This window comes from Perognathus longimembris, chromosome 20 (genome assembly GCF_023159225.1).
Source record: "Perognathus longimembris pacificus isolate PPM17 chromosome 20, ASM2315922v1, whole genome shotgun sequence".
In the NCBI taxonomy this organism is placed as follows: Eukaryota; Metazoa; Chordata; class Mammalia; order Rodentia; family Heteromyidae; genus Perognathus; species Perognathus longimembris.
In genome coordinates, this window is record NC_063180.1 from 44097816 (window position 1) to 44112430 (window position 14615).

The following is a 14615-nucleotide window of genomic DNA, read 5'->3' on the forward strand; positions in this document are numbered from 1 at the left end:
CTGGTGAGTAACAGTCTCAGTAAACCGGATCCTGGGGTATTCCTGGACATGCTAGGGGTTCATGATCTCCCTACTTTCAGAGATAACTTAGGGGGCCTGGGGATATGGCCTAGTGGTAGAGTGCTTGCCTCGTATACATGAGGCCCTGGGTTCAATTCCCCAGCACCACATATACAGAAAACGGCCAGAAGTGGCGCTGTGTCTCAAGTGGTAGAGTGCTAGCCTTGAGCAAAAAGAAGCCAGGGACAGTGCTCAGGCCCTGAGCCAAGGCCCAGGACTGGCCAAAAAAAAGAGCGATAACTCAGGAATAAACAAACAGCACTACATCCATTTCAAGGATCCAAGAAGCCTGACAGGGAGCTAATTTTCTGTGACTTTAACCTTCTTGTCAGCTTAACTATTTTTTCCACAAATGCTTGACCAGTTCACAACTGAAAATAATAAACCTCAAAGGCCAGATTGATAGCCAAGGTGGAAAAGTGAATAGACAGGCTTTGCTTGATCCAAATTCCAGTTGTGCCGGCTCTTTAATATTCTGTTTGGGTTCTACAACTTTTACCAAGCGGAGATTAACTGTGGCTCCTGCTGACCTCCTCATTTCTACACAGACCCACATGAATGTTGAACATCTGTTCTGAGACTCGAGGATCCTCTAGAATTATATTATTACATCATGGGTGGGCTGACCCATGTGACTCTGACTGGTTTGCCTGTTTGATATTGTGCTTCCTAGGCACAAACTGGTCTTATACTCACCCTTCAAGAGGCAGCTGGACAGGAAAGCAATGATTAAGACTCTGTACTTAAGGGCTGGGGATATGGCCTAGTGGCAAGAATGCCTGCCTTGTATACATGAGGCCCTGGGTTCGATTCCCCAGCACCACATATACAGAAAACGGCCAGAAGTGGCGCTGTGGCTCAAGTGGCAAAGTGCTAGCCTTGAGCAAAAAGAAGCCAGGGACAGTGCTCAGGCCCTGAGTCCAAGGCCCAGGACTGGCCAAAAAAAAAAAGAAGACTCTGTACTTAAGATACTTAAGATGGTCTTTATCTAAAACTAGTTCCTGCCAAACTGAGTACCACTTGGTATGAAATGTTTCCTAGGCTGCGTTATAAATGAAATGTCTGTTTTTCTAGGCAGAATTTTTGCTTGCCAAAGGGAGGGAGGCTAGGCTGTTTCCATCATGTCCTCATCATAGCTAACTCTGGTGGGAACACACAGCTAATGTCCCTTCTTAGGCTACTGGTCATCTTTCTTCACACTTTCTTCAGTGAAAAACAACAACAAACACTACAATGAGTAAGCTCCAAAGCCAGGCCCCAACCAAAATACCATCACAGGGAGACAGAGCAACCAGAGCTAGCATGTGTTATCTCTGTGTCTCATTCACAACAAATACTTGCTGATCACCTCCTTCAGGCCCGATGTCAGGTAGGTCCAAAATGCCTTTCTGATAAGGGGTATTCCAGCTAATGAAGGAGCCAGTCACTCAAGAGTGAGGATGAACACTGCAGGGAGGAGGGCTAGGTCCTAAAGCAGATATAAGCTTGCTAGGCAGAAACAGAACCACAGGGACTGGGCTGGCACACAGGAAAACAAGGAAATGCTAAGAGAAAAACATCAGTCTATGGAGGACTTTGGAACCACCTGAGTGATCAGAGAAGGCGTGGTTCACTAAGGGCAGGGCTGTGGATGTGGAGAAGAAGGGCCACAATAATGAGACTACTGCACACTTCCCCTGATGGGAAGTGAATATCACTTTAGGCTGTGGGTCACCAAAAGGTCTGGTGTTTGTGTCCTGCTAGGTAGGACAGTGCAGCCACAGCAAAGGAGGGACATGGGTGCTCAGAGTGCCTATCAGAGACCTGTTAGGGTGTGGTGGTGGCTTTTAAATAGACTATCTGTGGGCTAGGTTGCCCTTAACAAGGTCAAGCCCAATTCCCAAGTGGGGGTCAGGATTTAGAAGATGTTCACAAATGGCCCATCTCTGACACTCTCCATGGAGAAGCTGCCCACCCCACCACCCCCCAACTTGCAGGACCAAAGCAGCCCCAGGAGCACAGCCATCCGAAGAGCCCCTGTCAAGTCTTCAGCTGTCAACTTGACAGAGATCTCATGAAAAACCTTTGGCCAAGGCATCCTAATGCCTAATCCATGACTAGTGTCCGTTTTGTTTTTTCGCAGTGCTGGAGTTGAACTCAGGGCTTCCTGCTTGTTACTACTTGAGCCTCAGCTCTAACCCTGCAAGCTTTAGTTATTTCTCAGCTCTAACTCTGTAAGCTTTAGTTATTTTTCAGGTGGAATCTTTTTGCACAGGGGCAGAACTCACACCACAGTCTTCCTACCTAGTGAAAATTGCACAGCAAACGGTTCAAATGTTATTACCAAGACCTGAGCTAGGACTGATTTACCTGCCAGTGCTTATTTCCCCATGCAGTATAATTAATAAAGATCACAGAGTATTGGATTTCTTTTTTTGGCCAGTCCTGGGGCTTGGACTCAGGGCCTGAGCACTGTCCCTGGCTTCTCTTTTGCTCAAGGCTAGCACTCTGCCACTTGAGCCACAGCGCCCCTTCTGGCCGCTTTCTGTATATGTGGTGCTGGGGAATCGAACCCAGGGCCTCATGTATATGAAGCAGGCACTCTTGCCACTAGGCCATATCCCCAGCCCCAGTATTGGATTTCAAAATCAAAGAAATCTGGGTTTAAGGCTGTATTACTTAACCAAGTAAGGGTGGTCATTTTGTAAAATGGAAACAACCACACTTTTATTATTTTATGGTCTTGTAAAGATTAAATGGCATCTGTGACTAATCAGCACAAGGTTAAAAGCTCAGGGTCCAAAATAATCATTCATACTGAACCGCTGGTCAGAGAAAGAAGTTCAAGCACTGTTAGTTCAAAAAAAAAAAAAAAAAAGAAAATGAAGAGATTCTGGTCGAGTGTGCTTCCCTATCTGATGATGGAAACAAAACTTTGGTTGCAGTTCTAAGTCTTGTCAAGTTAGATTAATAGCCTTCATTTGGTGTCTCAATTTCTATGGGCTTATCATTTAATAATGGACTACCAAACTCGGTACAGTTGATTTGAAAGGTGAAGGAGACAAAAGAGTGCAAGGAGTCCTTGCTTCCCTGTTTCCTTTCTCAGCAAATATCTACCTCATGCAGTAGGTACTACTATCCTCAAAATATCCTCAAAATCCCCCCCCCTTTTTTTTGGCAGTCCTGGGGCTTGGGACTCACTCAGGGCCTGAGCACCATCCCTGGCTTCTTTTTTCTTTTTGTTCAAGGCTAGCACTCTACCACTTGAGCCACACCGCCACTTCTGGCTGTTTTCTGTATATGTGGTGCTGGGGAATTGAACCCAGGGCTTCATGTATACGAGGCAAGCACTCTACCACTAGGCCATATCCCCAGCCCCAAAATCCCTTTCTTATCTGATGTGGTAGTGCCTGCTCATAATCCCTGCACTCAGGAGCCACAGGGGGATGAGGGCAAGCTCCAAGCCAGCCTAGGCTACACAGCCAAACTGTCCTAAAGAAAAGGAAATAGGAAAAGAAAACATCACTTTTTTGGACAGCAATTACTGGCCAGAGTGAAAACATAGGTCACCATGGCTCTATTCCAAAACATACTGTCCAGTCTCTGCTCCCTCCTTGGCGAGGCGAAATCCTCCATCTCCACAGAGCTGAGCATCAACATCTCCTGACATATTCTCAAAGGTAGGAAAAGCCACAATGGAAAGAAAATGGTTGAAGGATAGGGTGCTTGTGTGTGTTTATGTACAAACATACATAGATGTATGGTCTCAATTTCATTGCCACAGTGCTGAATTAGTTGAAGGTATTTTTAAAAAGTTTATAAAAATTATTAACAGCTAGACACTGGTGGCTCACACCTATAATCCTAGCTACTCAGTAGGGTTAAGATCTGAAGACTCAAGTTCAAAGCCAGCCCAGGCAGGAAAGTCCATGAGCCTCTTTTTCTCCAATAAACTACTCAGAAAAAGCCAGAAGTGGTGCTGTGGCTCAAGTGATACAGCACTAGCGTTGAGCAAAAAGAAGCTCACAGGCAGTAACCAGGCCCTGACGGGATCAAACGCAGACAAGATAAAAGAAAAAAATGTTATAAACCAAGAAACATTTCAGAGATGCCTTTCAGTGAAGAGATCACTAACATTCCCTAGATTTCCAATCACCTCTCACCTGTTCTTTTTCTAACTAGAAACAAACCTTTCTAATCACTGTTCCTATAAAAATTAACTAATCCTACCCCGGAGGCACTAAAAGAATACAGCAAGAGCTGGCATGACAGTGGTTCAGGAATTAACACACACACCCCACTCTAACTGTAAGGCAATCTTCCCACTCAACCACAACTGGAGGCTAGCTTAGTATATGATTTGGGGTCTGTGCACAGCTTTTTAAACTAACACAAAAAAAGCCAAATGTTCATAGTCTTTACCAGACTTAATGGTCCATAAACTGTTTTCTTTCCAGTATTAGGGAAGAAGACCAGCATTCCTTATGAATTTTCTTAGGAGACTAGTACAAATAAATCTTACATCAATGTAAGTCATGGAATCATGCTTTAAGATACCCTGAAACACAATTTCTGAGGATTACAGTGAGGACTTGTGGTTTTAATTGTATTAAAGGTCTGTGGGGGCCACCACTCCTGGCCCCCCCTGCCCCCTCAGTCCCCACCTGCTGCACCAGGAACTTTGTGACAAGGACTCACTCTGCAGCGTGAAAGCCACACACAACATACACAGCTGGGCTCATCTGGGCATAACGAACACCCTTCATCCTCAGGCTAACCTCCTGGAGAGGCCATTGGAGAACTAACTCTGAAAGCCAGAGGCACTGCCCTACCAACTTAGGAAACATCACCACATACTACTTTCCTTTCATCCAACAAAAACTCACCTCCTCTAAGCCTTTCTTGAATTTGCATTTTTCACCCTCCAAATGTCTGAGTGATGTCCTAAACACCAGTTACATGGGTGATCTTCCCCAACCTATTGTTTCAGCTTCCAGATATGACCCTATGGACAAGTTTGTGCCCTGCCTAAACTAAATGAAAAACACTAGAAAAATTAACTCACCTCTGCAGTATAACCTCAAATAGTAGCCCTGACATTCCTGGTCATCTTACAACAGTAGGAAAAACACCGTCCTGGAGTCAAGACCAGGATCTAGGCTGACTGCCACACATTTACTACTGGACACAGAGCTGGGTGCTTTTGCACTTTGCTGGGTCTCGACTGCTTCTAGTGAATAACACGGAAAAACAACTTCTGTGTCTTATTTTCCCTTCCTGAAGTTGTCAGTGCAGCCCCATATCACACACCCATTGATAGGCTTCCTATTAAATTCCTAATAGATTCTTGACAGCTTATTTTCACCTTTCCAGCTATACTTTCCCACTCCCTGCTGGGATTTACATAGAGCTGGCATTGGTGGCTCACTCCTGTGATCTCAGCTACTTAGGAGGCTGAGATCTGAGGGTGAAAGCTAGCCTGAGCAGAAAAGTCCCCCATCAGACTCTTATCTCCAATTAATCACTCAAAAGCAGGAAGTGGAGCTGTGGCTCAAAGTGGCAGAGTGCTAACCTTGAGCAAGAGAGCTCAGGGACAGTGCCCAGGCCCTGGATTCAAGGCCCAAGCCCCACAACCAAAAGAAAAATTAACTAAAGGCACTGGACATAACGTTGGGCCATATAAGATACTGACATTCGGGCTGGGAATATGGCCTAGTGCTCGCCTGGTATACATGAAGCCCTGGGTTCGATACCTCAGCACCACATATATAGAAGAAGCCTGAAGTGGCGCTGTGGCTCAAGTGGTAGAGTGCTAGACTTGAGCAATAAAGAAGTCAGGGACAGTGCTCAGGCCCTGAGTCCATACCCCAGAACCAGCAACAAAAACAAAAACAAACAAATAAGATACTGACATTCAAACCTACTGTGTTAATCTAACCCTCAAAACTCTCTGAGGTAAGAGGTATTGGTATTGTCATTTTGCAAATATGAAATGGAAGCATAAAGAAGTTAGTAACTCACCAAAATCATATAGCTAGTAAATGGCAGGATTTGATTTAAGCTCGGGCAGCAGGACTTCTGATTCAGAGGTCCTAACTGTAACATTTTATTACTTCTCAAATGGAATTAAGAAGAACAACAAGAGCCTGGCGCCAATGGCTCATGCCTGTAATGCTAGCTATGGAAGAGGCTGAGATCTGGGGATCACAGTTCAAAGCCAGGCCAGACAACAAAGACCAAAGACTGTTATTATCTCCAATGAGCCACCAAAAAGCCATGAGCAGAGCTGTGGCTCAAGTAGAAAAGTGCCAGCCTTGAGAAAAAAACTAAGGGACAGGTGGGTCAGGTCCTGAGTTCAAGCTCCAGGACTAGCACGGGGGTGGGGGTGGGGGTTGGGGGGGGAGCGTGAAGATTAGGTGTTTGAAATGAGGTAGGGTCTCAGAAGGAGAGGCTAACCAGGAAGCCTCTGCTAGGTTGTACCTTTCACTTCAATGGTGGCGTTTGCTTTGGGAGCGCTGACAAAATGATATACACAGTGGTATTCGCCTGAATCCTCAGCTCTTGGCTTATTGATCCTGCAAAGATGAGAAGAAAAGCAAAGTAAGGTAAGTGTGAACAGTCAAAATATACAACCAAAAAAGGACATCGAAGAGGTAACCAGGGGCCATGCATTCCATATCCTGTTCCTTGATGCACCATACCTCTTCTTCCTAACTAAAAGCACAAAACTCCTACATATCCCAAAACATGAATGTCATACTCCAAACTGGGTGCCGGGAATACAGAGGTGGAACAGTACATGGTCTCCAACCCATTTACTGCAATTTACTGTAAGAAGAATAAAAAAATGGAAGGCCACATGTTGTATTATAGTTTACATTGAAATACTGAGGAGGAAGCCATCACTAATAACTTGCTCACCTGGTGGTTCCAGTCAGATAAACAAGATGGCAGTGTTTGTCTTGTGATAATATACAAGCCTTTGTTGGGCTTCCCTGAAGACTTTATTTAGTAGCATGCCTTTCAGTTAAGTAAGCCTACTAAAAATAATAGGAACTAGGCACAGTTTATTTTTTTTTTAAGGGGAGGGGGGGCTGGAGGGCTGGGACTATGGCCTAGTGGTAGAGTGCTTGCCTGGCATACATGAAAGCCCTGGGTTTGATTCCTCAGCACCACATATTTAGAAAAAGCCAGAGGTGGCGCTGTGGCTCAAGAGGTAGAGTGCTAGCCTTGAGCAAAAAGAAGCCAGGGACACAGTGCTCAGGCCCTGAGTCCAAGGCCCAGGACTGGAAAAAAAGGGGGGGAGGAGGGGTAGAGTAGCAGCCACATTTATCAATCAAGTATTAGCCACAGAGATGCAGCTTAAGAATATTTTTTTTAAACCTCATCATATAGCCAGAGCCCTGAATGATCTGTCTATGACTACCTCTCCAGTTTGATCTCATGACATTTTCTAGCTTTGTCATGTGCCTTGCAGTTTTCAATGAGCCAAACTTGTTCCTACCTTAGTCTTCACATAGGTGTACCTTTGCACAGGGGTGGAAAACACTTTTTCTGCTAAGGATCACTGGGTATTTATAACATGATTCCTGGGCCATATAAAATATACATACTGGCCAGGCACTGGTGGCTCACACTTGTAACCCTATTCAATCAAGGCTGAGATCTGATGATCACAGCTCAAAGTCAGTCTATGCAGTAAAGTTCATGAGCTCATCTCTAATTAAGGACATCCAAAAGCTGGAAGCAGAACTGTGACTCGACTAGTAGAATACCAGCCTTGAGCACAAACACTCCAGGGACATGGCTCATTTGACCTCGGGCTGGATGTCCCCAATCCCTGCTTTACAGAGAACTTTTTCCCATGACTTTCAGCCAACCTAACTCCTTCCATCAGGTCTGGGCTTACATGTCACTTCCACCCTCCAATCTAACTTTCTTCCTCCATGACATTCTCTCATATTTGCCAGTGATTGCTTAATATCTGACTTCCCAATAGATAAAGTTATAGTAGGTACATGTGAACCTACATAGTGTGCACAACTCTCCACCCAGCTGTCACCTGGTGCCTGCATTACAGTACAGGAAAATAAACAATAAATGAACGTCAATGAACAGCTGTGCTTGAACCAGCCAAAGTTGAGTGCAATGCTGTAAGAGACCTGTACAGACCAGCACACCTCTCAGCCTCACAGACACACCAGCACACCTCTCAGCTCCACAGATCCCAGACCACACACACACACACACACGGAGCACATACTGGGTCAACAACAGAAACAGAACCAACAGCCTCCAGAGATAACTATTTATATACAGGCCTGCACACCTCTCAGCCTCACAGATCCCAGAACACACACACACACACAAAACACACACACACACACACACGGAGCACATACTGGGTCAACAACAGAAACAGAACCAACAGCCTCCAGAGATAACTATTTATATACAGGCCTGGCCTCTTGTTCTTCCCTTGGTGGTTAAAATATGATACTTTGTGCTGATTAAGTCTCCACTGCAGTTTTTATCATGACTAATAAAATCTCCTAATCTCATCCACTAACTGGCTCAATACAATTATCTACTTTACTGTTATTCTAAAAATATGCTGAGAGACTACAGATGAGGAGAGGCCCACCCCTCTCCAGGGCTGACTCAGCTTATGTTCTGAGCACAATATTCTGGAAGGAACAGTTGTCTTCTCAGCCTAACACGAATATTCCATCTATGCTACTGTGTATGTACTCGAGTTTGAGGAAGGATGAGGAGCTTTATCTTTGGAGTTTAAGTTAACTCCCAAGTTCCTTTAGAAATACTTGGGAAGCAGACCCTCAAGCTTGAGGATAAGCCTACAGGGCTCAACTGTCTTCATATCATTCTGGTGTACTAACAGTCTGGAAAGAGGCCAAGTTGTTATTTCTTTCACAGGATGCGGAATCCCTTTTTTTTTTAAATGTAGTGATGCTGAATATAACTGGAGAGTTCCAAGTAAGCTGAGGTGAAAAGGGAACCCTAACTGGATGTCTACTACTTTCCAAGAACAGACACACACCTTTCACTCCACCAAGACTGTGACCAACCCTGGCCAAACTATGCAGATGTACACAACTGAGGCTCCACTTCTTTTTATTGCTGGGGACTGAATCAGGACCTCATGCACTCTAGGTAATGTTCTGCCACTCAACTAGCACCCTGGCCCTGTGCTTTCAACCAGAAGACACCACAGTGGAGAGCGGTACAGTAGAGCTACAGCAGGGGGGAACTGCCTTAGTTACTCAACCTCAGCTACTCAGGAAAGTAGCCACAAACCGCTTTCAGAAGTCTGTGAAGGGAAGGTCCAGGTGTCCCCCCTCAAGTCAAGAATGACTTGGACAAATACCTCTGAGACTTAGGTCATTTACTTAAACCAATCATTGTAAAGCCCACAAGTTAGCCAATCATCTTTTAGTTGCTAGCTTGTTGCTATGTTGTCTTATGATTTTCCTGCGATGAAATGTGATTCGCTGTATGCTACTGTGAAAGCCCTATAATTACCCTGCTGAATCGAGGGTCAGGACTCAATTCAGACCCGCTGTATCGGTGATGATCATGAGCCCAGGCTCGAGCTTGCAATAAAGACTCTCATGTGATTAAAAAAAAAAAAAAAAGAACTCTGTGAAGGCATTTTCTACTTGTTTCAATGCCTTCTAAGACTTAGTTTCTAGAAAGCTGGAAGATCCTGAACTTAGATCTGAAATTCACTAGATACAGTATTTACTCTCTCAGTCTCAACTTCCTTGCCAGAAAAAAGTTGTGCAAATCCATGTGGCTCCATTAGCCATGGAGTAATGAAAGACTGACTACAAAAAAGCCTCACTCCAATGCTGTTTTCCTTACACTGCATCAGCTGGCCAAGTGAGATTAGCTGATTCTTTCCCTCCTCAGTTTTCAGCAAGAAACAGACTATTCTGAAAGATAAGGTGCCATGTGTTCTAGATACTTCAGAAACCACCAGCATCAGGCTCCAGCAGCTCATGATGCAGTTCGTGGCCAACCTAGGTCACCAGTTTATCTCCAATAACTACTCAGAAAAAGCCAAAGTGGAGCTGTGGCTGAAATCATAGTACCAGCTTGGAGCAAAAGCAGCTCAAGGACAGCAGGCTAAGCTGAGGTTCAAGCCCCAGGACTGGCCAAAAACAAAAAACAAAAAACCACCAAATCTTTTAAGTGTCAGGTAATTCAACTATCATTTATTTAGGAGGGCGGAGGATTAAGTACTAGGACTTGAGCTCAAGACACTCAGGATTTATCACAGCTGGTGCTCTACCACTTGGGACATGCCTCCAGACTGTTTCAAAGGTTTATTATTACTAAGCCATCATCTTCACCCCAGATCACAGAGTCTTGCTTTTTTTTTTTTTTTCCTGCCAGTCCTGGGGCTTGGACTCAGGGCCTGAGCACTGTCCCTAGCTTCTTTTTGCTCAAGGCTAGCACTCTGCCACTTGAGCCACAGCGCCACTTCTGGCCGTTTTCTATATATGTGGTGCTGAGGAATCGAACCCAGGGCTTCATGTATTCGAGGCAAGCACTCTCACCACGAGGCCACATTCCCAGCCCAATCACAGAGTCTTGTATCCACAGGTCCTGTGGTTGTAGTGATATTACTTCTGGAAATATCCCTCAGGGAGATCTGCTCAAAGCCAACTTCATCACTCAATTAAGAGACACACAAAATGCAGTTACCCTATGCAGCAGAACCACTCCTTGTCCACCCCTTAGTTTTTCTCTCATCAGGAGGGGTCATCGGTAACTCTCAACCCTGGCTGCTCATTAGAATCATTTAGGAATGTTGTATAGATCCCTGGTCCTCACCTCAGCTATGCTGAGTCAAACTACCCAGGAGAGGATCAAATATACCTCACAGTTTAGTAAACCATTTGGTTCACTGAAATAAAAGCACCCACGCTGCCTTTTTCTTGTGTATCAGTCTCAGATTCATCTTTTCAGCACATATTTTGTAAATTCCCAATAAGAGCTCTTGAAAGTTCTTATAAGAAAAGTCCTTACAGAACCAAGAAAAAAAGCACAGTATCACAGAGGTCACAGTGGGGTAGATAATTCAACTCACTCTAGAACAACAGTTCAATGTGTCTTTCAAATAACATCTTCAGATTTCTCCTTTCAACACATATTGTATACAGACAGTGTCAGCAGCTTGGCCACATTTCCCCCCATGTCCCCAGGGGGTGTCAGCCCCTCTCACCTGTATTCCATGTTGCTGGCATTCTTACGGGTAGCTGTCAGCTCTAGCCCATTCTTGGTCCAGTAGCTGTATGTAAGGGTGTGGGAGCTAGAGGTGAGGTTACACTGCAGGGTGATGGGGAAGTTGTCTCGAATGGTGACCTCTTCACTGGTGACAATCCTGGGCTCTGTAAGGAGAGTGCACAATGACAGGGGCCAGAGCTTCCAACGTCTGCAGCCCTGGCCTCAGCGGTGGGGAGGGGAGGAGGGGGAGACTAGAAGAAGAGGGAGGGCAGACAGGACCACATGAGGACTTTCACTTTACCACTTTGGAAGAAGTCAGGAAAGGAAAAACAATGATTATAAGCAAATGACCACTAGCGCAGACACAGCCTGAAGACCAGTTGGCCTAGATGTGAAAGAATGGGAGTATTACAGGTGTTTGTACTTGTAACAATCCACGTATGATTAAAATACCACCATTTTATGATATAGAACCACCAACCATCTTCTATTAAGAAATCAGGCTCCACCTTGAAGTTCTGAAGACAAAGGTAATGTAACGTAAGTAACTAATAATAAACTCCCTATGGAGTTGCTGGGCCTTAGAACAAAGGGTGTAGCTTGATATGACTTGTAGCTATTACATCTATGGCAATCAGCCAGGGGCATTATTCATGCAGAAGTGCCAGATCCTAAAAGCAAATTTCCCTCTGCAAGTCACTTAAGTTTTCTCAATTTTGAAGAAAGAAAATTCTTAAGGAAACTTGCTCCAAAATATTTGGAGTAACTTATTATTTGGGGTTATTTATCCCAAATTTATTCCAAAACAATCTTTTTAGAAGTGTACTGGAAGACATATTCCATTTAAGGACAATATAATTATACTGAGTGCAATGTGTCCTGGTATCATGGGATCCTAAAATTTTATAGCTATAATAACCTTAAGAGTTTATTAGTTCTCTCTTTTTAAGAGCTGGAAAGATGAAACAACTTTTACAGGCTGTGATTATTATTATTTTGTTGTTGTTGTTGGTCGTGGGGCTTGAACTCAGGGCCTGGTGGCTGTTCCTGAGCTCTTTTGCTCAAGGCTAGCACTCTACCACTTGGAGCCACAGCGCCACTTCTTGTTTGCTGGTGGTTAATTGGAGATAAGAGTCTCACGGACTTTCCTGCCCGGGCTGGCTTCGAACCGCAATCCTCAAATCTCAGCCTCCTGAGTAGCTAGGATGACAGGCGTGAGCCACCGGCGCCCAGCTTTAATGACATTAATAGCAAAACTGGAGCTAGAAACACAGCTGGCTGAATTCTCTATCCCATCATCCCCAAAATACACCCCAGCTTTCCACACTAAGGTAAGCAAGGTATAAGGTATACGCTTAACTTTCTGGTTCTATCCTGGGCTTGAATTACCTAGAATCACAAGTTTAACTACAAATAACAACTTCTATCAGTCAAATGTTGTAACACATGAAGCAGAAAAATGTTAAATCACACTGTATCATCCTTTAAAGCACTTTGAGATCTTCAATGCATAACTAAAGTCAGAACATTTCTTGTTACTGGCCTGTTGTCATGGTAACTTTTCCCCCAGATTTAGATCTTTTACTTTCAATCAAGCATTTTCAGGCATCCACAGTAAGAGGTACCTTCCTGACCGCCCCCACCCTCCCCCCAAACCCATGGCTGACTTTCCATTTACCTCTATCTGGCTACTTTCTCTCTGTACCTCCAAGCAGAGCCCCCCTTCATCACTCTTACGCTGGAGGATAGAACTGCCTCCCTGTCTTGTTTGTTGTTCAGGAAGGGGAAGAGGATGGAAAAGTCATGATACATGTGAAAATGTAAAGCCTTAAGGACCTCATAACCAACGTACTATTTCTGACTATAAAGTTAGTATCTGCACAGAAATTTATAGTAAAGGAAATCCTTAAGCGTTCTCAATTACCAAACTGGTTCTAACTCATTTCCAGTCCTGGCAAAATGGTAACGGCCATCTTCCATTCAGCACTGGTCCTTACTGGTAACATCAAACAGGGTCTCATGTACAGATAATGAAGGCATAGCAGCCACTAAGACAAAAGCAGATGCACGTGAACATGTTAGCGCAGTGGTGTCCCATGGTTTCAAGACACACTGGACAGAAGCCAAGTCCTTGGGCCTTAAGAAGTGGAGCAGAACAGCTGCAGCCCTGCAATGGAAGGCGCACACATAACCATCAGCAGAAAGCATCACAATTCCAAGAAAAACCAAGACCAAGCAAAAACATGAGAAAGATAGAACCAGTACTTCACAGAAGAGAAATTGAAAAAATATTAAGGCAACATTAAAGCCCAAAAATACTTTTAGGTTTTTACTGAATTTTTTTTATCCAATTTCATGTTCTGTCCACTTGGGACTCTCCTTCTGGTTCTTCCTCTCAGATTACATACACTGAGGAAGGGTGAACTCTTTTAAGAGTAAGGCCAAGCGTTTCCAGATGTTTAAACACAAGGAGGCCAAAGTAAATGCTACTCTTACCTGTGACGGTGCAAATGACCATTGTAGCTCAGAGGGAGATTAAGAAGTTGAAGGAAGCAACCTGGAAGACTTTCTGTCAAGAGCTCTTGGAAAGCAAAAAAGAAAGCACTTTTCCCTTAACTGTTAAAGATCCAGGACAGAGTCAGCTGGGAGAAGTGGACAGTTTAAAACAGACTTAACTAGGGCTGCACCACGGGAGGGCTCTGGGGTGGGGCTCTGCCTGAGACATGGCAATCAGTGGACTGTGGAACTGTGCTCCTTAGCCACAGTGCCACATCAGTACACTGCACCAGGATGAAGGTGGGGACTTTTATTTCTGTGGCTGAGTGCTGCCTACTCAAAATCCAAGAGAGATGAACATTTAGGAGACCTTCACATGGATTTACCTGCTACCGGCTATTTAGAAGCACCGGGTAGGAGACCCTCACCCCAGCCACCACCATACGTAGAGAATATGATGTTGGCGAGAGAGACACCAAAAGAGCTGGGCACATTTCTCTGTCTGCTTTACATTACTCAGAGAGCTTTGGGATAAGCACTGCCGGGAAGTCATTCTTAAGAGACTTCAACCTCCCCATCAGAAGCAATGTCTTTGGGGATATCTGAAATCCTCAAAGTTTAAAAAAAAAAAAAAAGCACCAATATCCTGGCTAACTTGGGTTAGTTGACTGAGACAGGTGGATGGGGACAGTAGCTAGGATTTAGTTCACTATGTGCAAACACTCCTAATTTGGTTCTAATTAAACTGGGGGGGGGACGGTGTTGTACACTCTCAGAATTGATGGAAGCTAACCCTATTTTATAGTTAAAGATAAAGCTGTTTTTTCCTA

The 14615-nt window shown here is 44.4% G+C and overlaps 1 protein-coding gene and 1 long non-coding RNA gene across 3 annotated transcripts in view; one reads left to right on the forward strand and one right to left on the reverse strand.

The window, feature by feature from the left end:
• The window catches only part of Nptn (neuroplastin), a 53136-nt gene that overhangs the window by 12963 nt on the left and 25558 nt on the right, over positions 1–14615 (reverse strand). For both annotated transcript variants that reach the window (XM_048368603.1, XM_048368602.1), the window contains exons 2-3: positions 11288–11453; positions 6520–6614 (exon numbers count right to left, since the gene is read on the reverse strand). In XM_048368603.1, the coding sequence (XP_048224560.1) occupies positions 6520–6614; positions 11288–11453 (261 nt within the window). The remainder of the gene's footprint in view (positions 1–6519; positions 6615–11287; positions 11454–14615) is intronic.
• On the forward strand, positions 9182–11281 carry LOC125367906. The gene is made up of 3 exons (XR_007214192.1): positions 9182–9369; positions 9694–10425; positions 10652–11281. It is a non-coding gene; the product is annotated as an uncharacterized LOC125367906 (long non-coding RNA).